The 25,326-nt window shown below is 36.9% G+C and overlaps 1 protein-coding gene across 2 annotated transcripts; it reads left to right on the forward strand.

Annotated features, from left to right (window-relative positions):
• On the forward strand, positions 1-25,231 carry LOC139976306 (procollagen-lysine,2-oxoglutarate 5-dioxygenase 1-like). 2 transcript variants are annotated; one of them, XM_071984970.1, is made up of 19 exons: positions 1-219; positions 2,757-2,857; positions 3,928-4,064; positions 4,671-4,785; positions 5,315-5,476; positions 10,157-10,220; positions 10,783-10,880; positions 11,134-11,235; positions 11,871-12,002; positions 12,124-12,245; positions 13,242-13,343; positions 14,430-14,555; positions 15,971-16,106; positions 16,849-16,962; positions 17,422-17,490; positions 18,317-18,421; positions 19,423-19,569; positions 20,441-20,566; positions 22,792-25,231. In XM_071984970.1, the coding sequence occupies exons 1-19, from the start codon at positions 129-131 to the stop codon at positions 22,945-22,947; spliced, it is 2,205 nt and encodes a 734-aa protein (XP_071841071.1). In that variant the 5' UTR covers positions 1-128; the 3' UTR covers positions 22,948-25,231. The 2 variants fall into 2 exon arrangements, with proteins under 2 accessions (XP_071841071.1, XP_071841072.1); XM_071984971.1 differs by having other exon boundaries at positions 80-103.
• Positions 25,232-25,326: the final 95 nt, after the last annotated feature.

A 25,326-nucleotide genomic window follows, 5' to 3' on the forward strand; every position in this document is an offset into this window, starting at 1 on the left:
CCAAATCCTGACTTTATTTACACGTACGTCTGCCGAACTGTCTGACAGAGCAACCGCCACTTGGTAGATCGTTCGTGCACTATCCGACAGTAGGATAGCATAAGTAAGCCTCAGAATTCCCACCGAACATGAAAACTATGGCTCAATACAGTTTCTTCATTTTATTTATAATTTTGTTGCAAACGTTTGGTTTTGATGCCTCGTCAGGAAGCAAAGCCGGTGAGAAAAGTAACGTAGGCCTAAGTTAGGCCCTAACTTAAGTTAGGCCTAGGCTACGCTAGGTTGGGTCCTCCTCTTAATAATAATGTAGCCTAGACGGTTGGCCTAACTTAGCCTAGGACTAAGCTAGCCTGCACTTAAAGCAAGTTAAGGTGACAAATATTAGTACTTTAAGGAAATATACCCCAACAAAAAGAATTCTTCAATATTCAGTTAAGTTTCAGTTAATTTTCTCTGTGTATCCTCCAACTTCCAACTTCCAAGGAGGTAAAAGAGACACAAATGCATTAACAAATAGAGATACGGATGTGGCACCAGCACTACAGTAAGCACTAGATATTGATGTGACAAAAACTTACGAGAAGGCTTTTATTATCTAAGCACAAAACTGACTTAAATTGTGAATAACAACTTTACACTTCGATTGAAAAAGATCATGCATATTAATCGCACTGGGTCTTGTTCTGAAATTTGGTTTTAAGTAAGGCCGTGGCTATTCTTACGACTAGTCGTAACAATTATTTATAAACTATTCTTACGACAAAGGCGAATTCAAGCGCAGTAAAGTAAATAAAGCAACTGCGCATGTAGTAGGGGTAACCCTAACTTTAACCCTAAACCCCAATCCTAACACTAACCCTAACCGGAAATTATTGTTACTCCTGGTCGTAAAAAATAGTACTCCTGTCATAAAAATAGCAACTGCGCATGCGTTATCGGAAATTATTCTTACGAACAGTCGTAAGAATAGCCACTTTGTTTAAGTAAAGATTTCTTTCTTTCTTAAAGGCCGGGCACTCAAAAATGTAATGAAATTCATCACCTAATTTATTAAGTACGTTACATAAATTGCATATCCCATCATGAAACACAATATCTTGGTATCTTCCAGAAATAATCGGGATATTAGTATTGCAGCAACGATATTTACTCCAATAGTTAAGGTTCCGGAAATAGAGGGTTTTCAAATACTTTTCATATTCAAGGTTGGTCTTGAACATCCTTTGCACTTTAAAATGCGAATTACTATTTACATTGGCAAGTCACTCCTGTTTATACGTGTCACCTAGTCAGTGGCGGAGCTAGAGGTATTGGTAAAGGGGGGCGAGAATGGTCTGTAGGGGCGCTTCCGACACTATCTAAGCGGAGCGCCACCACGGGTTGGCGCGGAGCGTACTGGAATTTTTGAGTAAAGATACTCCCTAGATCGCCGGAAATGACCCTTTCCAGGCCTTGCTAATTTGCAGATAAACGAAGAATAAATAGGTGTCATCGCCAAAAAAATGTGACAAATGTCAATATGTAGATGAGAGCACAATAAAAAAGTCAATAATCCCGAATAAGTTAAAAGTGGTAATAAGCTGAAAAGGGCGCCAGCAGTCCAATTGAGTCCGTCAGGGGGGGCATACTGTATGGACGCTCCGCCACTGCACCTAGTCTTAGTTTAATTGCTCTACTTAACCATGCCTGGGATATAATAGGGTCAGAAGAATAATGAGCTTGGCTGGCCCCGTACAGTAGGTTCCACACATACGACATTTCGGCTTTGTCAAGAATACTTAATATTTTACTTAACCAAGGAGATGAATAAAATAAATACTTTGATCATGGAGAGCCCTAAAGAACTTGTACATCATATGCGATAATTTATACCCACTGCTATTTACACTGCTACACAAAAAATTAACCATTCTTGCCTCGATTGTATTGATCAGCATGTGACGTCCCAAGTCACCATATGCCATGCAATTCGAGTATACTTGTTAAGTTTAAGAATTTGTTTACAGAATAATTAATGAATAGCTTCAACTTGGCTAAAATTATCAACGTCCCAGATATCACATCCATAGAGCAGAACAGGAAGAACCAGTTGATCAAACAGCTCAACTTTTAAATCTGATGCCCGTGATGGGAGCTGTAGGCTATAAGATTTACACAATAGGCTGTATAGGGCACATCTAGCTTGGTTCACTCGTTTATTAACAGCCTTTGTGAATCTTCTATTATAGTTAAAAGTACAACCCAGATAATAATCATCAATGATTTCAACTGTAGAACCCCTCAAGTATCGCTAACCACAAGTATATTTGTGAATAATGCTATTTAATATTGTTATTGATTATTGCTAACCCTAATTGTTCAATGGGGCATTTGCACTGTTAGGCTTGAAAGGGTATAGAGTTGCATTCATGCAAGTTACAAAATCTTTTCAGAGATCACTAAACACCATCATAGGGGGTAAAACATTGTGTGTGTTGATTTTGAAAAGTAATTTTAGGATATAACATTATGCTTAAGTATGCCCTGTACTAGTATAGACCGAGGGGGTTCTAGGGTGAATGGGTATTGACTGGGTATCTGGAGGGACCGAAATGGATGTGAGCTGGACCTGCCACATAGAATGGTTATGTATCTTTGTTTAGTTTCATATTTAAATCAAATTTGAAATATAATAAGATATTTGGTAATATGATTTTAATGAACATCACGTATACTTTATAGCTCAAATACTTCAACATTATTCCTGTCCTGTTTAGATAAGGAATATGAGCTGCTTGTCGTCACTGTAGCAACAGAAGAGACTGATGGTTTCAAAAGGTTTTTAAGATCAACTGACAAATATGATGTTAATGTAAAGGTGAGTCTACATGTTAAAAATGAATGTTTAATGGTTCTAATTCATGTAAAAATATCAGTGTTGATGTTTGTTCTATACAGTTAACATACATTCTTAAAATCTGTTGAAATCAGTGGACAGAACTGAAGAAATGGTCCCTGTATTGCATAACTCAAATTTGTAGTTTTATTCTCAATGTTTGTACAAGGAATACTCTTCTCTTAACTTTAAGTAATTCACACAATGAAACAAATTTGACACATTTGTTAGTATGTGTCTACTGGTCACTGTCTGTTGTTGTCATGGAAACACAAATCAGGTTTTTGGTAAATAGCAAATTACAAACTTGAACTGTTATTGTGGTCTGTTACTGTGATCTATTACACTATTAGGGCAATTCCATGAAGTTGGACAGTTTGTTGATCCATATCTCAGTGGCAATATATAGGAGATTACTTTTCATTTGGGTTTTATGGAACATCTGCCTTGTACTATTCTTTTATGGAGTTTCAGTCCTTGTCTATAATAAATAAACTACAAAAATACTCAAATACTCGGACTTACCCAGAGAAAGATAAGTGACATTTTCAGATCATATTTTTCTTTGGAAGACTTTCTGTGAATTGGAATGGGATACAATTAAAAACTGCTATACATTTTATGAGGAAGACTCTTAACTACACATATCAGTAACCAGCAGTTGAAACCTTTATCACTTCCGGCCTGCAATAGTTTCAAAAATTTCGAAAATTGATATGACTTAAAGGTGGCATTTCTTTGGCAAGACTGTTTATAATATGTTCACTTTAAAAATAGAAAAGAGAAACAAAGTGAAATCATAATCTAGTTCCATCTCCTATGGGCACTATAATAATCATTAACAAGACAGCCACCACCCCCTCCCCCACCCCCTGCCGACCCCCTCCTCACCCCCTGACATGACTTTAATCTACAATATTGCAAATCTAAAGCAAGAGTTTCCTTGGCTTGGTTTGGTGTTTTCTGTAACAAGCATCTCTGTTACATAAGAGAATGGTGATGGTTGGGTACATGCTGCTTGTCTAAATGTTCACCTCCTTTATGGATTATAGGTGGTTGGCATGGGAGAAGAATGGACCGGTGGAGACATCGTAAACTGGCCTGGTGGTGGACAGAAGATCAACCTCTTAAAAACTGCTCTGGAAGAGTATAAGGACAGGGATGATCTTATTCTTTTGTTTTCAGACAGGTGAGGAAGACTAAGGAAAGTAGGAGAGGGTAGGTGATGGTGATGGGGGGGGGGGTTAGATATTGGGAGGAGAGGCTGTAAGGGTGGGCCATAGAGAGGAAGAGAATGTAGAATGGTACAAAAGGAAGTGCATTGTTATGGAAAGGAGAGGCTGGCACTAATTGTGTCAATGGGAAGTATTGGCAGGAGGGATAGGTAAGGTATCAATAGGAGTGTGTTAGGGGTAGGCTATGATGAGGAGGTAACTCTACAATAGGTTAGTTATGACTTTATTTTACAAGAAGTGCTTTAAAATACCTCTTTTATATTCCTTCAATTGATACAGTATCTCTTCACTAGCTCTGTGTTAATTGGAATGTATTTGCAAAAGAAAGAAACTTTGTGTGTCACGTTACTACTGCAGAAGTTTAATTTTGTTTTGGGTGATCTTTTGGATCTCTTCGCCTAGTAGTCAGTGTACACACAAGTTAGTCTTAGACCCATCATGTGGGACAGTCGATTTCACTGCATTCCTACTACCTCTAACTTTAAACCTGCTTACCAATGTTCTTTCATGTGTTATGTCATATGTTACTTATAAGTTGTAATAATGTGTTTGTTTTACAGCTATGATGTCATCTTTACCACTGGTGCTGAAGAAATAATCAGAAAATTCCAGGAAATGGATGCCAATTTAGTCATCTCTGCTGAGAGCTCAATCTGGCCGGACCCAACTTTGGCTGTGAGTGCAAACTTGAACATACAAATTGCCAGTTGCACATTAAAACATGGACCAATCAATTGGGTTTATTACAAAGTGACAGGAATAATGAAAAATAATGTGACATCTAAGAATCACATTTTAGCAATTCCATCGATGTAAGTTCAGTTCTTGAATCCTGGCTACCTACGATACCATTATCAAAGAAGTTGCTTTTTATACCAGATTTACTCAGCTTACTTGAGGATATTAGTTTAGATGATGACAATGTTCGATTTGTATGTAGGCTGGATAATCCTGCTATTCAAGTTTAGTAGGCTAAATGTTGATCGTTGAATTTACAAGCATTTGCTTGTATCTTGAGACACTCAGCATCTTTTTTGATAAATAATAAGAAAAACAAAACTTTATAAATAGTTCTTTTTCAGGTCTAACTCATGTTGACAGAAATAAAATTGCAAACACTGACAGTTTTTTGAAGGTTAATTCTGTTTGGTTTATTGTATCATTTGGAATTCACTTGTTGTTTGTTTTTTTGGAATTTTAACAGTCCCAGTATCCAATGCCTGAGGTGGGATATCCATTCGTATGTTCAGGGCTGTACATGGGCTATGCGCCTTACTTCTGGTCAGCGCTGACCTATAGGGACATTGCAGACAAGGATGATGATCAGCTGTTCTATACACAGCTTTACTTGGATTCATCCAGAAGGGTAAGATAAATTATCACCCATTGTCGTCAAATCTTCCTCGATTACTTTCAATTCTGATTATTTCATAAAATTTGACTTTGAGAATGTGGTTACCGACTGTCCTCAACAGTTTAGTTAATCGTGCTATATCACATCATACCAGTGAACGTTTGAAAGCTTTCTGTCAATGAAGGGACCAAATTGGAGCTCAAACTGTTAGATTTATTAGCAACATGTTTGTTAATGTCAGTCTTAACCTGGGTGTAGCACCTGGAATTTCTGTTCCTCGTTTCTGTTCCATAAAATATTACTGTCTTTTAAACTTTTCATTTCAGCAGCTAAAATCACATTCTCTTACAATTCTTAGACCTCTTTTTATTATTTCTTTAATCACTGAGTGGTGCCCCCTCCCCCAGCCCTGCCCTCTTGTATGCACTATACATGAATCTTCCTCACTTAACTAGATTTTTACGCTATCTATGTAACTACATTGTTGATGTCATGATGGTGTGTGTGTTTATGTGTGAATTGTGTGTAGTTGACAACTCACTCATAATATCAAGCAAAATAACTCAAAACTTACAACTAGGAATTACCTTCTTACTTAGTATAGTGGGTAGGTTTATTCCCTGTGGTGTCTATAAGGCCACTGTTGAGTTTGGTTGAGGTCATGCAGTTTCTTGAGAAGAACAGGTGTTTATTACCAATTGTAAAGTAAACATAAGCAAGGGCAAGAGTCATTGAATGGCTCTGCTTGAGTTTCACTTCTCTTGTTTACATCGTTACAATTATCGGGTGATTAGCGACTTATGGTACTCAATTTCGCAGCTAAAGGATAATGTACTACTGTTTAAAATGGAAATGTCATTCCAAAGTCACACCCAATTAATATCTCGTTTCTGTGTTACTCTGTCGTTTTATTAAGCTTCATCAACCACATCTGCTTCCTTAACAAGAGGTAATCTAGTATTTATCTTTTCAGTCTTCAACGTAATAATCATATAATATATAAAAAAGTGACTGTTATTTCGTTAGTTACCATTTTCTCAGTGGTTACATCTTTGTGGTAATGCTATCTCTTTCAATGTGTTATTGGTTGGTTAAAAAAAATGCTTCAAGATGAAGGGAAATGTCAATGGTACCCTTCACGTTGTAACATAGTATGAAATATAGCAAGAAACGAAAGATAGTAAGAAACAAACAACAGACCACAAAAGAAAGAAAGAAACAACGAGCAAAGCAAACACCAGAACCACAAATAAACCCTGCTGTCTTCCTCTTCTTCAAATAGGGAACAAACAACAAGAAACAAAGACAAATTTGAATCCATTATTATATTTTTTGATCGTGTGGACATATGTGTACTACAATCCTTCTAATATCCTACAGACATACTCACCGATTTAGCCTGATGATTTGGGAGTGGCTGGTTGGTATTTAAACTAGCTTCTGTGATTGGTCCTCTACTTGCCTAAAACGGTTTGAAATTTGTTGGGCTCTCCTCTTGCGATATTTCAAATATTTATTCCCATGGGTGCTTTCCTGAATTTTGTTCCTGGCATATCTTAATGTTTTTGACCAAGAAATTGAATTATTTGCTAACAGCCTCCTTCCATGCAGCAACAATTGCAAACGACACTATGGTTACATATATATATATATATATACAAGCTTACGAGACTCATTGTTGGGCATGAAGTTCTGTAAGCTCTTACCAGCATCTCTTCTGGGTTATAATGAGTGTTCATACCTGGAATCCTGGATATTTATCTTGATAATTTCTTCACAGATGTTGTTGTAGTTGCTCTACCAGCATATTCAGATCTACTTACAATGACTTGTATTGGTCTAGTTGTGACAGCAAACGGTGTACTTAGTGAACTGTATTCATGCTTTTAGGATCTGATTCCCTGAATGCTGAGGTTGAAGAATCTTTTAACACAGTTCAATATTCATGGACATTAAATAAGTTATAAATGATTTTGGATTTGCTAAAATCTTAACCTTTCCAGTTATAATGCTGTGCATATGTATTTGTATGTGTGATACCTTCCTTTGTAAGCAAGATATAAGACACACTTGGATGGGATCTCAGTCTTTGCATGTGGATGTCACATATTGAGTGGATGTCACATCTTCTTTTATCGTGGAGTTCATTGTTCATTTGAGGTCATCAGGGGTCCAAATGTGAAAACCTTGATATCTCAAGAAGGGAAATCAGATCAAACTCATACTTTGTATATGGATTCCTGCATTGAGTTGCTCAAGCCACATGTGTGAACAGGAGGTTAAAGTTCAGTTGAGGTCAGCTTAGGTGGAAGTGTGTAAACCTTTGTAAACACAACATCTCAGTAATGCATCTTGCATAGATCTGGTACTTTGTTTGAGGTTTCCTCATATTGAGCAGATAGATTTCGTTGTTTATTTGTGGATGTCAAAGGTCAGTGGAGGTTAAGGAAGGAGGAATATGGAAAAATAAGGTATCTGAAGAATCGGACCCATAGATCGGTTGCTTTATGCTTATTACGTAAAGTATGTTGTTTTAAAGCAGGTCAAAATAGCTACTTATCATTCTTAGTTTGAGAAAGCATAATATTACATAAAAGCCTTCATGTGTTGTATTGGAGGTGAAAGGTCATTTGTGGTCAACAGACAACCTTGTAAACATGGTATCCCTACAATTTTTGCATTTCTGGTGTTGAAAGTAATATTTTTTTTTCTGCCATAGTATAGGTTTGTTCTAGTACTTCAAGTGTAGTATGGTATTCACATGACTCATCACATTTCAAGGCAGTCAGACTAAATGTTTTGTTTCTTATTTATTCTCTAAACTGAATCTTCACATGTCAATGTCATAGTTGCCAATAGTAACAACAATAACACTATGAAAACTTGTTTGTAACGTATCTAGTTCGTGAACACTTAACATGGAAGACTTGACTTATAATTGTAAAAGTAGAAAGGGCTGTCATTATGCACACGTCTATGTAGGTATTAATACAAAAGATACTAACCCTCAATGATATCCTCACATCTAAATCATCTCCTCCCTACCTCTATAGTTGAGTTATTACTATGAACAAATTTATGTTTTTCGTTTTCCATGGCTGACTAGTTTTGAGTTCTGTTATGTGGTTTACTGTTTTCTGACAGTTTTGTGACAACTGTTTCTTTGATCGGCCGGTATAAATAGATTACTTCACCAATCAGTTAAATCATCAGCATAAAATGTTAACGACTTAGGAGACATTAATCAGGTTTAATGCTAATTGTCACTACATCTTCAGTGACTCATTTATTGTATAGTAGGAAGTAAAAACATAGTTAATAACATGTAGACAGAGCTCTGTGACAGTTTTTCATTGTTTGAAGTCTGTATTGCGCCCATTGCACTTATCTGTCTCAGAGACAGAACATTATCAATCGTATAACTTCACATGGAAAAAGGACTTCGGAGACAGGGGGTGAGTGGAAAGGGGGGGAGGAAACACCTCTGTCTTTTGGAAAACAGACCTTAAATGAGGTCTTATATAACAGTAGAATTTGTGTGACTTGGGGAACAGGAGAGATGGACAGGAATGTGGGGGGGGGGTCACCTCTTTGACTTGAAGTTGTTCCCACCTATATTGGTTTAAGAAAGTGCAGATAGAAGAGTATCATAATCTTTGTTGAAACTATTTTCATAGTTTGAGGACACTTCTCGCTGGCCGCTTTACCAGCATCTCTCAACAAACAGACACAGCAATTACAAAAGTGCCATGCATGATAAGTACACTCATTATACAGACTCAAGGTTGAGGACTTGAGGGTCAAATTGAGCAAACCTCTCCATTCTACTTTGATATAAATTGCATATTTTACCAATATGTATAGCACGCACAGCTTATACAATGTCCTTGTGTCTAAGTAGTATCTAGTATGTTAACCTCTTAAGAGTAAGTCTAAAAGGACATGTGAAATTTACTGCATATAACACCAATTGCTTTATTAAAAAAAAAAACTTGGCTGGAAGTAGTAGAATTTTGAAATAAATTTCCATACTGACATTTTGAAAGTGGCTTTGCAAATCTTTGATGTCATTTTTTATGATGAATGATTCATCAACACAGCATTATCATTTCTCTGTTTGCAAATTGGAAAAAGTTCAAAATGGAACATCTTGCAACAAAATATTGGATAGATTGCAAGCTTTATCAATTCATCAGAATAAAACATTTGACATGATAATGTTCCTTTGGAGACATTCTTAAATTACCAATACTGTTTTTGACTTATTAACCCACTACTAAAACTATTTTTATAGTTCTTTTTGTGCACAGGGGGGGGGGTGGGGGTTAGTGGCTTGGGAGGGTGGTTAAAAATACTAGTTATTGCCTTGTAAGGGAGATAACCATAAGGAAGGATTTTACTGTCCTAGTAGAAAAGAATGAAAGTTTATGGATAACAATTCTCTGCAAATTGATGTGTTATTTCTTTCTTACATAATGACATGTATTTACATCAATGTACTGTATGGGTGCAGACATGCTAATAGATCCAATAATTTAGGCATTTATTGCAATAATGTATTGTTATAGAATATTAATAAGGTGGATACCCACATCCATTATGTATGTATGAATTCTTTTGCTTCTAAGTAATGTATCCTTCAAAATATTTTTCTTTTGTACTTACCCGAAATAATTCTTTTTGATTTCTCAGGAAGAATGGAAAATCAAGTTGGATCATGTAGCTTCATTATTTATGAATTTAAACGGTGCTAGAGGTAAGTTCAAGTTTGATTGGTCGCTGTTATTTTAAGAAAAAAATTGCAAAGGTTTACGTGTATCAGTTATGATTTTATGTTCAAGTTCACATTTTAAGTTCTTTTTTCTCAAATATTTCTATGTGTAAAAGGAAATGGGTCTGACATTTCGATTCTAGCAGGATCTTCTTCAGAGGCTGGATGACAAGTAGCAGAAACTACACTTTACTTACACTTACACTTGACTACTTTATTTTTTTCAATATTTTTATGTAACAATTTCTTGTACTTGATAAACCAATCCATACAACGTAGCATACTTCCCAACAGCTCGACTACTGGTTTGCTCAAGTGCATTGCTTTGTACAAAAGTGAAAAGTTATTTCTTCTTGCCCCAAATGATGTAATGGGCAAAGAAAGGGGGAGGGAAGGTGAATGGGTGCAAGGGGGGATATTGCCATCCATGGCCTAATGGCAAGCTTTAAGGTCACAAGAGCCCCTCGATGGTGATACGCTCTGGTCTGTTAAGCTGTGTAAACTTTATTGTTGTTGACATTGTAAATATTTGTTTTCATGTTTACAGACGATGTGAAGCTTCTCTTTGAGGGTGCTAACAGCATGCTGCAAAATACTAAGTACAGAACAGTACCAGCCATTATTCACGGAAATGGACCATCTAAGGTAAGAATCCACAGAAAGATGAGGAATGAAATACAAGGGAGGCTTAGAGTGTAACAAGTATAGCACGTACAAAGATCAGGATTATATGACATACACAAACAGAGTCCTGTGAATTTACTAGAATTGTCACTCTCAATGTTGTTGTTCTTATTTAATTACTATATATATAGATATTAAGTGTTAATTATTTGTTAATGAAGTGATCCTTTGTTTGATCATAGACTAATTGATTGTTTTATGAATCATTCATCAGCTTTACTTGAATCAGTTGGGCAACTACCTAGCCAATTACTGGACCCAAGATAAAGGCTGTCTAGCATGCGGCGAGGAACGAATTGACTTAAGGACGATTGAGGTAAGCTGTCGTACACAGGGACCTTACTGAACACTTAAAAGCAGCTCAGAGTTGATTTACTTAATGTCACACAATCACAGTCTTCTAAGCTGAACAAAATTCCAATGTTGCATGTACCATCAGATTCAATTAGTTTCTGTTATATAGAAAATTATTGATAAACATTTTCTAGCCGAATGTTTTTTTTGCCTTTTTTGTTTTTGCTTTCATTATTTTGAAATGGAATGTTTTCTGTGATGAGTTTATGGAATGCTTTGCAATGGTACAACAGTGTTTACAAACATAGCCAATCATGGGAGGAGTATTGGTTGGGTGAGTGGACTACTCAAGCTATGGTGTGGGCTTTGTTTGTCAAAGTTACATTGAAAACAGTTGTATGTACTTTATTTTGCATTGAGGATGCATTAACATGATACTTGTACACTTGGATTATTAGTTTTATCTAGCTATAATTCTTCACATAGCAAACTACTTGCAGTTGATAGAAAACTCAAAATAATTCAAATAATGTATTTGATGGTAATTCCCTTACATATATGAAGTCCTTAAAATTTTTGTTTTCATCAAATGTACAGATTTGTGCAATAATTTTACACAAAGATTGAAATATTTCATCATGTTCAATTTCTTCCCAGGAAACGGAATATCCAGTAGTCATGTTGGCATTATTCATCGAGCAACAAACTCCTTTCATCGACGAGTACTTCAAAAATATTGAAGATTTCAACTACCCCAAGAATAAAATGCATCTGTATATCCATGTTAACGTGAGTAGAATTGATTAGCAAAGTATTGAAAGGATTTTAAAGATATATGAAAGTATACTTTCCATCTTGTGCACAATTTCTCTGCTAATTCTGCTAATACTCTCATCAACTTTTTCATCAGGTGATGCTTCACTACCATCATGCTAAGAATTTTGCTGCCAAGTGGGAGAATGAGTATTTGTCAACAACGACGGTCATCCCAGCTTATGAAAGAAGTGAAGGGGAGGCCAGAGATGAAGCTCTGTGAGTAACCTTCCTTTAAACTTGAGACCTTTTGCTTTTTGTCCAGGACTAATAAATGAATAAGTTGAAGGTTTACAGTCTTGTTCGAGGCCAAGGCCATCTCACAGGACTTTAAAACACTTCAACCCCTGGTCATTGGTAACTTGTCATACTCACACACTAAAGTGTGCACAATTCAAACAATCCCTCCTGGAGCACAACAGTGCACCACATCTACGTGTCCCCTGGGGGACTTCCCATAGGGTGCAGCCACAAACTCGCGCACACAACTATATTTACAAGTTACCTCGCAAGTGCCCATTTATATACTTGGGTGAAGAGAGGCAATGCAGATTAAGTGCCTTGCCCAAGGACATGACGTAATGATCTGGTTAGGACTTGAACCTGCAAACCATTGCATTAACCACTGGACCACCACACTCTCAGGATGAGTCCTAGAACTGTTTAGTCAAGTTTCTTCTATTAATCTGTAATCCTTGATCCTTCCTTGCAGGAAGTGAGGTAGCATGGAGATACTATTCTTCTGTACCCATGTTACCACTCATGTTATTGGTAGATATTTAAGCAAACACCGACTGTGTGTAGTGACAGTCCATATCATATTCAACCTCAGTGTGCAGTGAATGTACTTTAAGGTTTGAAACCCATCATCTGGAAGGTTGCAGGCTCAATTCCCGGCCTAGTCAGTGTGGGGTCAGTTGTATTTGAAAATTTAATAAGTGCAAATCAATATTTTGAGTGTCTGCAATGATCTTCCAATATGATTCCAATATAATAGTACAATATCTATGATTCCTCTCATGTCAAGCCTAAAAGTAAAACTGCCTCAACTTTTGCCATATTGATATTTGAATGCTAAGTGTAAGATAATCTTTACCTTTCAAGACTAAATTTACTTTATTATTATGATTATTGATAGGACAGTAACAACAGTTTATTATATCAGGTCATTTACCTTTCACTATGTATTTTTTCTTCTGTTTTTATTTTTGTCAGGAATCTTTGTAACGAGGTAGAATGTGATTATCACTTTGTGATTGATTCTAATGTCCGGCTCTACAATCCTGAAATACTCAAACGCCTTATCGAACAAAACAAGTGAGTTTACTTTTCATTCAACCTTCTGTAAGAATTTCAGAATAACATAAAGTGTTCCTGAGTGTTTCATATTGTCTTGGTAAAGATATTTATCAACAAACCAAGTATTATCTATAAGTTCCTAACAATACATGTGGCTTTCACCTTGCAGGAAGACTTTACTTTTTCACTGCAAAACTTCTTTCCTTGAGTCGTTGCTTTACTTTCCTGTTTAGAAAATTGTCAAGCATGCTTTCCCCTGGGGATGGAAGAGGTAGCAGTAGGGGGGGGGGGTAGGGAAAGGTGGATTGGAAAAAGGGCACAAGGGAAGTGGTATAGTAGAACAAGCTATAAGAGACCAGTGACACCTAATTTATGTCTATGCTGTACAGAGACTTGTAAGAGACCAGTGACACCTAATTTATGTCTATGCTATACATAGACGTGTAAGAGACCAGTGACACCTAATTTATGTCTATGCTATACATAGACGTGTAAGAGACCAGTGACACCTAATTTATGTCTAATGCTATACAGAGACTAGTTAGAGACCAGTGACACCTAATTTATGTCTTTGCTATACATAGACGTGTAAGAGACCAGTGACACCTAATTTATGTCTATGCTATACATAGACGTGTAAGAGACCAGTGACACCTAATTTATGTCTTTGCTATACATAGACGTGTAAGAGACCAGTGACACCTAATTTATGTCTATGCTATACAGAGACTAGTTAGAGACCAGTGACACCTAATTTATGTCTTTGCTATACATAGACGTGTAAGAGACCAGTGACACCTAATTTATGTCTATGCTATACATAGACGTGTAAGAGACCAGTGACACCTAATTTATGTCTATGCTATACATAGACGTGTAAGAGACCAGTGACACCTAATTTATGTCTATGCTATACATAGACGTGTAAGAGACCAGTGACACCTAATTTATGTCTATGCTATACATAGACGTGTAAGAGACCAGTGACACCTAATTTATGTCTATGCTATACATAGACGTGTAAGAGACCATTGACACCTAATTTATTTTACATGAGATATTTGATTCCTAACTTTCTTCTTTGATTCCTCTGTTTTTATTCAGGCCTGTTATTGCACCCATGGTAAATATTCCAGACAAACTCTGGAGTAACTTTTGGGGTGAGGTCAATTTGGAAGGGTACTACGCTAGGTCAGACGATTACGTCGACATCGTCAAAGGAAACAGGAAGTAAGTAATTGGATCATTTTAAGAAACCAGCAATGTGGCCGAGACTGATTTGAACAAGAGTTTGTTATGAGTGAACATTAAATTTTTGAGCTAAGATTTAGAATGAAGTAAAATTTAGCTGTATCGTGATTATTTTAATAATGAATAGAAGTAACTTTCAGATTAAGCAAATAAATTTGCCCTGAATATAGAAAAAAGATTTTTGAAAGAGCCAAATGAAGTTTGGCTAGAGCATTATTTGTTAGAGGTTTTGGGATTTTATGGTAGCAGGATCTTCTGCATTAGAGACCTAATGTTAATTTTTTGCTCGCACATTACCCTGTGTGAGGTTATGGAGTTCCATATTTCAAAAATGTTTACAGACTTTGTGTTTTACTATTTCCATTGAAAATTGTCCTTTTTGCTCATGAGAGATCATGAAATGATGAAACAAAATTATTTATTTTAAATTTTAATAGTTCTAAGAACAAATTGTTTATAGTATCTGCACAGGTTACCATTGTTTATTTCTGTATCAATTGGAGTTGGCCTAGCCTAAATTCGATGTAGGCTTAATGCTGAATGTGCGTACTACACGAAAATGGGTCACAAACATAAGGGATAGCAATAATACTTCGGAATACACTGTCCAGCTGAACCCTCTATTTTTTTAGGTAGTATCTGGAAGCGGGCGCAGCAAGTTATAAAAACTGCTGGCGCCTAAATTTAGGTTCCAAATAGGTTCATTCATGGAGACACACTTGTCCAAATGATAAATGTGTTGTGAGTAACTGCACCTTTGATTCTCTAGTTTAATACATGAGTTTGCATTTTATTTTCATTTTTCAACGACATTACCTGTTTCATGCATTATATATATCATGTTCTTAACAGGACTGGTTTGTTTTCTTGTAATCAGGGTCTTTTAATCGTGAGAAATATTATTAAATAAAACCATGTTATCATATTGTTATATTTGATGGCAACAATGACATTTACAATGTAGTGTCATTCTGTAATGCCTTGTGTGAAATTTTATTAATCGTCCACATATTTTGGAAATTTCTGCCAGGAAATATAGAATTTGTTCCAATTTGATGCTGTCCTCATTTTTATGCTTCTTAGAGGTAATTGTTTAGTTGAGTCACTCCCAAGAAGGGTTTAAGAAGTGTTACTCCCAAGATGGTAACATTCCCAAGAGTGTTACCTCCCAAGAGGTAACACTCCCTTGAGTCACTCCCAAGAAGGTTTAAGAAGTGTTACATAAACATTATTGAAACCAGACAAACCTGCAGAGACAATCTAGTCTGTTGGCAAATCTTCAAGTTTTAAGTGATGTTAGAGTGAACAAAGGACAACATGATAATTCCACACATCCTTTCTAGTGTTGGCATGAATAATACTAATGTTTATATTGCTTTTAATCACTTTTCCAGGGGTGTATGGAATGTTCCCTTTGTCTCAACTGTTTACCTCATTCAAGGGAAGCGAGTTCGGTCACCAAACACACCTTCCTATGTATCTGCACACATGGACCCAGATATGAAAATCTGCAAAGACCTACGAGACCAGGTAAACTAGGCTTTGTGTAGTCTGTTGTAGAAAATGAATGGACTGCACCAATCGCTTAGACTCTAGCAAGTGTTTAAATGATGAGTAAAAAGGCATAGAACATAGTATGAATCAGGATAGGCTAAGGTTTGTTTACCAAACACACTATTTCATGTATCTGCACACATGGACCCAGATATGAAATTCTGCAAAAATCTACGAGATCAGGTAAACTGTGAAACTGTGAGAGATGTGGTCTTTACTTATCTGTCACCTCACAACAAATGCACTCTGGCATTACTGTGTCTAGAGCACCTGGGAACCTTTAGTATACAGTATACTCTCTCAGTGACAAGCCCATTCTGGTCTACCACCCTCATTTTGGAATTTTGTATCATCAATGGACTTTGCCAATTTCTTAGACACTAGTGTGTGTACAAATGATGAGTACAATGGCTTGAGAGATGTATGCATCTGTATAGGCCATCTGAAGTTGAAATTCTCTAGGAAAAGGTGGAGAAAAATGGTCAAAAGGCCTTGAACAAATTCAGATCAAGTCTGACGTGAGGCATTTAAAACCTAAAACATACAGAGTCTTTTTTATCCAAATAATCGCATACAAGAACAGAAAGAACTATGTTCAGCTAATCTTCAAAAGCCACAAAATAAATAATAAAAATTCCAGTAGTTGTTGGCAAGCTGTTGTTTTATTTATTTTCTCTACATTAATCTGTTTTCACTATTTTGTCTTGTCTTGGAACAGGGAATATTCATGTATGTAATGAATATTTATGAAGCTGGACGAATCTTGAATATGGATGGAGTTGAGACCAGCCATCTACACAATGACCTGTGGCAGATGTCTCTCAATCCAAAGGTATTACAAGCAACACTTTTTATCTGGGGGGGGGGGGTGGTGGGGGAGGTTGGTGAATTCTCAAAAGATGTGTTTCTGTGTATGGCAGTTTAATCTGTAATGGAGTTGTGCACATGTAATTTGAGGTACAGTTTCCAATAACACCATGTTATATTTTCTCTTCTATTCAATTCTAGCATTAAGTAGTAGTAGAACAGAAGAAATGCTGTCAGCAAGGCCCTTTCACTATCAACATTTTGTGGGTATATTGCTGTGTGAAGTATATTGTATTAACACTCATACATATGAGAAATCTTAACACCCCCCCCCCCCCCCGATCCCTCTAAGAAAAGACAAAGGATAAAGACTTAAGTTGACATGTGTGAACCCTGTGCTTCTTTTGTCTTATAAAATGTTAAAGTTATATATACCTTCTGAATATTCATGACAAGTCCTTTGTGTTATTTTCTTTTCTTTCAGCAATGGGAAGAAAAGTACATTCATCCAGGTTATTGGACTGCCAAAGATCCCGACACCGATGTTGAATTGGTAGGTTTAAAATGTTCCTTATTTATCATTGATTATGTCAAATGTATTTCAAATTTACTTCATGATGTGGAAAATGTTAAATATAGTTATGCTATACTCAGACCATATTAAATTAGAATCAACATGGTTCAGTGAATGGTGTGATGGCCCAGTAGCTGGTTTGCTGGTCCAGTAGCTGGTTTGCCGGCCCAGTAGATGGTTCGCCGGTCCAGGAGCTGGTTTGCCGGTCCAGGAGCTGGTTTGCTGGTCCAGTAGCTGGTTTGCCGGTCCAGTAGCTGGTTTGCTGCCCCAGTAGCTGGTTTGCTGGCCCAGTAGATGGTTCGCCGGTCAAGGAGCTGGTTTGCCGGTCCAGTAGCTGGTTTGCCGGTCCAGTAGCTGATTTGCCAGTCTAGTGAATCATTGAATGGTGAATGGTTATGCTTAAGTTTTGAGAGAATGCCACAGCCCTTAGCAGTTTTAGTTGCAATAGACTGTCTGTGATTGTTCCATGTTAAACGGGAGTCAATATAAACACCTAGAAGCTTAGTGTTATGTACTTGAAGTATCTTCATGCATATTCATGTCATTGGTTTCTTACTCAGTCAGTTGGGACAATTCCCTAATGCTATTACCACTCTATACTGTCCTCCCATATACCATGCTTCAAAGCACTATTACTAACAATACAAACAGTTCCTAGCCTTTATCTGACAGAAACATGATATGACAATACTGGTGCGGGGCGTGAAAAATACAGTATAGAAAAAAGTGGGGTGTCTAATTAGCTGTGTGTTACTTTTGGTCAAAGTATGCTTCATGAATATGCATATGATTTGTTTCTCACCAGATTTGTCCAGATGTTTACCTATTTCCTATTCTTTCGGAGACTTTTGCTGACCACTTAGTCGAGGAGATGGAAAACTTTGGTCAGTGGTCAAATGGAGGTAATCAGGTCAGTGGCTAAAATGATATCAACTTTGACCACCTGATGTAGTGGCTACTGTAACTCTGCAATGTAGGCATGGTTTTGTAGGACTCATCTTTTTAATCTTGCCAAGATTGTCACAAGAAATGGGTGTCTATGAGCCAAGTGAGTGTTGGGTAAAACAAATGTTTGTTTACTTAGTGTGGTCTTTCTATTTGTTATTTGAAATGATACTTGAAGAGTTCTGCTAATGTTATGCATTGTTATGAACTTTCATTATCCAATCTGGTTGAAAGTTAACCACTTTCATTGCCTAAAGTTGTGTTAAGTTACTCAGTTTAACACTTTGGTACAATTTGTAGTAAATTGAAACAGGTCAAAGGTCTTGTATTACTTCAAAGCATTAATATTGACCTATATACTATGTGCATTCTAGGACAGCCCTTTTCACACCCTGGAGAATTCTCATCCAGCAAAAGGAGTTCAAAATTGTTCCATTTATTTACCATTAACTGACGATATCCTCCGACCACAGCAGACAGGGAGGAAGGTAGTTGATAAATTTCAGTCCATAGGATTCTCCAGAAAGGTCAAAAGGTTATCATTTCAGCCTCCCAGTAACAACAAGGAAGTTTCAAATGAACCAATCAAATCCCACCAGTAGAGATGAACTGGTTATCATCAGGGGTGTGACAAATGACATGTTCCATTTAGATATTGGCTGCATTAATGCTGGTGCAAGTAAGCCACAAGGAGGACGATAAATCTGGTTCTTTACCGTCCAGGGAATAATTGATCCAGTATCACATTCCAAATTGCTATGCAAAATATTGCTACAGTGCACAGATGTAGGGCAGTGTGTTTTTTTTAACACAGAACCCATAGTATTTTACATTAGACAAAATTCCAAAGCCTTCAGAAAAATTTAAATTCTGACACTAGTATATTCCCTGCTCTCTCATGTGCAAGTTTGTAGATCGCCTTCCGAGGTTTTTTCGTTTTTCACAAATTTTGCCTTGTTTTGACAGGATACAAGGTTGGAAGGCGGTTATGAGAATGTACCAACCCGGGATATACATATGAACCAGATCGGATATGAAAAACACTGGCTGTACTTCCTGTCTCACTACGTGGGACCTATCTGTGAAAAACTCTACTGGGGTTATAGCGGTAGGGTGAGTACTCTGATTTGAAAGTGACCTTTCACCTCTCAGAAGAGTTCTTAAGGGAGCAAGGTGCATTTCTGAACCAAACTACTGGACATGATAGAGGAGTTCCTTGACAACTATCTCTTGAGTATTAGCGGTAGTGTGTGCAGGACATCATAGTTAAAGAAAGTAGTTTTGAAAAAGAAGTACAGTGGGGGGGGGGGGGGCTGGGCTATTTATAGGGTTTTGTCTTCCCTGTCAAGTTACACTCTCTTAAATATTCAATCCATTTTACTGGGGCTGTGGTAAGACTTTTTCAATCCGTAAACAGAAACAGTTTTTGGAGATTGTTGAACTCATTAGAATGAAAAGATGAACGAGAAATTAATATTACTATACTATAATACTCTACTTAACAAATGTATGAAATAATAAACATGAAACAAAACAGTTACTTACGTGATAAAGGGTACATTAAAGGGTACGTTAAAGGGACTTAAGGTTCCAGTTAAATATATTAAAATGAAACAGTTACTTACGTGATGTAGGGTACATTATAGGGTAAAAGTGACTTCAGCTGCCAGTTAAATAGATTAATTGATGACTTACCTGTTAATTTGGTGGCAAACAGATGAACCTCACTATTGTCACATTTTCCAAAGAAAAAGACTATTTGAGAGACAATTGGCCATCCGAAATGATGATATGTAAACCTCTGCTAGAAGTAACAACTATCTTGTGGGTTCACGGTGACAGTGTACATTTGATGGTGTCTCTTAATTGATGTCATTTATTGAATATTCAACAGGTAAAGCAACCCCATAAAGAAAATTGACATATTTCCCCACATTACTCATCATCATCTTACTCGGTTGTTTCTTCCCTTCTCTCCTTCCAGCATTATGCAATCATGAATTTTGTGGTCCGTTATCGTCCTGATGAACAGCCATCTCTTCGCCCTCATCACGACTCCTCGACCTATACCATAAATATCGCCCTCAATACCCAGGGCAAGGACTATGAGGTAGGCAAGACATCTCTTATGGTCATCTCTCTGATTAATTGTTCTCTTATACTTATTATATGATAGAATCAGGTGTGCTAGAGGTTGTGGATTCAAGTCCAGGTGTAACATTGAATGTTGTTGTTGTTAGGTGGTAGGTTCAATGTAGACCAAGCATTGGAATCAGGTGTGCTAGAGGTTGTGGGTTCAAGTCCAGGTGTAACACTGAATGCTGTTGTTGTTAGGTGGTAGGTTCAATGTAGACCAAGCATTGGAATCAGGTGTGCTAGAGGTTGTGGGTTCAAGTCCAGGTGTAACATTGAATGTTGTTGTTGTTAGGTGGTAGGTTCAATGTAGACCAAGCATTGGAATCAGGTGTGCTAGAGGTTGTGGGTTCAAGTCCAGGTGTAACACTGAATACTGTTGTTGTTGTTAGGTTGTAGGTTCAATATAGACCAAGCATTGGAATCAGGTGTGCTAGAGGTTGTGGGTTCAAGTCCAGGTGTAACACTGAATACTGTTGTTGTTGTTAGGTTGTAGGTTCAATATAGACCAAGCATTGGAATCAGGTGTGCTAGAGGTTGTGGGTTCAAGTCCAGGTGTAACACTGAATACTGTTGTTGAAAGGTTGTAGGTTCAATATAGACCAAGCATTGGAATCAGGTGTGCTAGAGGTTGTGGGTTCAAGTCCAGGTGTAACACTGAATACTGTTGTTGTTAGGTTGTAGGTTCAATATAGACCAAGCATTGGAATCATGTGTGCTAGAAGTTGTGGGTTCAAGTCCAGGTGTAACACTGAATACTGTTGTTGAAAGGTTGTAGGTTCAATATAGACCAAGCATTGGAATCAGGTATGCTAGACGTTGTGGGTTCAAGTCCAGGTGTAACACTGAATACTGTTGTTGTTAGGTTGTAGGTTCAAGATAGACCAAGCATTGGAATCAGGTGTGCTAGAGGTTGTGGGTTCAAGTCCAGGTGTAACATTGAATGCTGTTGTTGTTAAATTGTAGGTTCAATATAGACCAAGCATTGGAATCAGGTGTGCTAGAAGTTGTGGGTTCAAGTCCAGGTGTAACACTGAATACTGTTGTTGTTGTTAGGTTGTAGGTTCAATATAGACCAAGCATTGGAATCAGGTGTGCTAGAGGTTGTGGGTTCAAGTCCAGGTGTAACACTGAATACTGTTGTTGTTGTTAGGTTGTAGGTTCAATATAGACCAAGCATTGGACTCAGGTGTGCTAGAGGTTGTGGGTTCAAGTCCAGGTGTAACACTGAATGTTGTTGTTGTTAGGTTGTAGGTTCAATATAGACCAAGCATTGGAATCAGGTGTGCTAGAGGTTGTGGGTTCAAGTCCAGGTGTAACACTGAATACTGTTGTTGTTAGGTTGTAGGTTCAATATAGACCAAGCATTGGAATCAGGTGTGCTAGAGGTTGTGGGTTCAAGTCCAGGTGTAACATTGAATGCTGTTGTTGTTAAATTGTAGGTTCAATATAGACCAAGCATTGGAATCAGGTGTGGTGGAGTTGTGGGTTCAAGTCCAGGTGTAACACTGAATACTGTTGTTGTTAGGTTGTAGGTTCAATATAGACCAAGCATTGGAATCAGGTGTGCTAGAGGTTGTGGGTTCAAGTCCAGGTGTAACATTGAATGCTGTTGTTGTTAAATTGTAGGTTCAATATAGACCAAGCATTGGAATCAGGTGTGCTAGAGGTTGTGGGATAAAATACAGGTCTGAAACAGTATGATGCTAGAGCCCAGACCTAAGAATGAAATAAAGTATTCAAGAAGTGGGATCCATTCCCAGGCCTAACAATGGAGTATAATGTGGTAGAGGCTAGGAGCTAATGCCCAGGCCTAACAATGGAACCAAATATGCAAGTTTGGAATCTATTATGCTAGATGTGCATTCAAGTCTAGATCTAACGAAGGAGAGAGGTGTGCAAGACATCATGGATTAAAGGCCAAGTCTAATAATGGAATCCAATGATATGATGTTTGTATATAAGGTTTGCTTGTTATGTGTAATGTCCTTTTAGGCATAATTGAGAAAAATGTTAAAGGTTGAAAATTTGCCTGTGAAGAATTACCTGTCAAAAATTCAATGCTGTTTGTAGGGTATGCTGCTCTGAGCTTCACAATCACAGAACTTTTGTAAACGGTTTTGCCTGAGCTGTTCCAATATACTATCTTGGAGTTTGTGGAATGTTTTTGTGAAACATTTGCTTCCCTTTTAATTCTTGCAGGGCGGTGGTGCCAGATTCACTCGTTACAACTGTAGCTGCATCGGCCTCAAGAAGGGCTGGACACTGATGCATCCTGGGAAATTAACGCACCAACACGAGGGATTGCCAACAACAAACGGAACCCGGTACATTATGATTTCCTTCATTGATCCATGAACGGCGCTTGCTGTCGTAATGTTTTATGGGAAAAGAGGTTTATTTTTGTACGTTTTTGTAACTTTTTGTACCTCATATTACCAACAAGTGCTATGGAAGGAGTTAGAGGAAGAAATAAGTAGAAATCTGACAAGTTGACAAGATGTGAATGGAAAGGGTGACATGGGTAATTAAATAAAGGAAAATGTAAGAATCAATTTATTTCAACTTTGAGTGAGAGGAGAGATCATGGTGGTCAGGCTCTGGAAATGTTATTTTTAATGTTATATTTGTTGGTGGGGAGGGGGATGTGAGAGAGGGAGGGGGAGGGGGGCAAGAAGGTAAATGTGTAAGTCAGTGACTTGATAAAATTGAGTTGTAATTGTGAAAGCAAGCTTATAGCAAGTAACTGACTTCAGAAATAATTCACTGTAATAATAGTGCTGTGATTATGTTACACATGTCATTAATTTGGTCACACATTTTTTTTTCCCCTTTTTGTCCCAGTTATTCTTGTCTTCAGTGAGGTTTTTGTTTAACTTTTCACTTGTTTGCTTTTTCACTCAGTGGAAATAGGGTGGGGCAGGAGGGGGGGAGTAATTTTATGTGATTCAAACTGCCAAGATTATGCAATTTTCCAATCAATAAGGTAACAATATGTAGCCAATTCTTCTTGCATTCAGATATTCAGAAAACCACCCAATTATATTTTTGTCTGTTGCAACAATGCAAATTAAAGTTTAACATTTGACACTGCAAGATCAATGAAATAATTTAAAAAAATTTATATTAATTTGTGCTATGCCAGAGGTCTTGAGTATTTTTCTTAAGATGTGTATAAAATTTACTTAAAACTTTGAAATATTTATATTTATTGATTCTTCCCACCCCAGAGTCGTATACTTACACGGTAATGTCACATTTTTTTCTATTTTTATACATGTTACGCTTGATTCAGATACTCGTTTGGAGTCCGATATTTTGAAAACTAATTTAATGGTCATTTGTGTCCTTCTTGACGATTGATAAATTCTCTGTTCATTTTTCTTAATTTTTCTGCATCTTATTTCCGGTTTTGTCATCTTGCCTTGTTAACTGGTTATCTCTCTCATACATCTGCTCAAAGGAATTTACTAATTACAAGAAAAACTTAACATGTGTTAATGGTGGATTAAGAGAAAAAAAAACTCTAGTTTTTGCTCTTACGTTGTTTGTTTTTCAATATTTTTTTTATTTCTCCTTTTTTTGGGTCAATTTTTCAGTTTATATTTTTTAATATTTTTTACTATATTTTTTAAGATAAAGAGGTTTTATTCTTGTCTACACATTGCTGCAGTTCTTGCCATTCTATGTGCTGCTCAGTTTAGGCTTTGGTTTTCAATTTCAAACCACACCAGTCTTGGTGTCGTTATTTTTAATATTATTACATATTATGTGATGCTAACATTCACATTCATATGTATATATTGGGTACATGCACTCTTTGAGTGGGACATCACTGTTTTGTCACAGAGAGGGGGATGAGGGGGGGGGTGAAGAAGGGAGGATAAGAGTAGCATTTGATATTAAAGCTTACTTTTGCATCCAGTAGGAAATACATCATCATTCTAGTTGAGTGCTGACTAACTAGGATGTATATGTAGTTACAACAACAAATCTGAGAGTCTAATCTGAGAGTTGAATCCAATCGCAGAATAGTTTGTGTCCCACACAATTAACTTAATAAACTCCTCCTCATTTTCCAATTTCCAGAATTTATATCATGATTAGATAACAGTATGCAAAATATGAAAATGAAAAATACAAAATGTTTCTAAAATCGAAAACAAAACGTACTTGGTAGGACGACTATAAACATTTACCAGTTTGGTTCAGATAAGATCTCTCTTATTATTGACGCAAAAATTCCTGGTTTTCAACCCCTAGTCAAACCTCTGATCCAAATTATATTTCCTTTCTTCATGTAATCGAGTACTAAACTAGAATTCGTTTGTTATTTGAGATTCATTATTAAACTATTCACTTAATTTTGCATTAGATTTCACATCGTTTTTTACGTCTATTTAGAAATCCATTGTTTTCTGATATTGTCGTTAGCCATCCGTTGATGTTGTTTTTGTAATCTATTCTGCCAGTATTAGTTTGAACTGAAAACTGTATGATTTGCCATATTCAGTTTATTGCCCCAATTTTTATGTTGCCAAGTTTTTTTTATTCTTTTTCTTTAGTTTAACTTTTGTTAACACTAACAAATAAAAATAATTGACAAGTGTAACGAGTTAAAAATAAAATTAAAAAAAGCAAACTTTCATGCATTATTCCTTTACTGACGGTATAGTTGTACCATCACTGGGATTCTTCAGTAATGACTATTGAGTCCCACATTTGATGATTCAGCTT

Source organism: Apostichopus japonicus, chromosome 11, assembly GCF_037975245.1.
Source record: "Apostichopus japonicus isolate 1M-3 chromosome 11, ASM3797524v1, whole genome shotgun sequence".
NCBI classification, from domain to species: domain Eukaryota; kingdom Metazoa; phylum Echinodermata; class Holothuroidea; order Aspidochirotida; family Stichopodidae; genus Apostichopus; species Apostichopus japonicus.

Excerpts from the sequence above, each read along its gene's own strand:
- LOC139976306 (XM_071984970.1), top strand. The coding sequence starts at position 129 with ATGAAAACTATGGCTCAATACAGTTTCTTCATTTTATTTATAATTTTG. Across the intron at positions 4,065-4,670 it reads ATTCTTTTGTTTTCAGACAG|CTATGATGTCATCTTTACCA; the intron begins GTGAGGAAGACT and ends TTTGTTTTACAG. Across the intron at positions 11,236-11,870 it reads TTGACTTAAGGACGATTGAG|GAAACGGAATATCCAGTAGT; the intron begins GTAAGCTGTCGT and ends ATTTCTTCCCAG.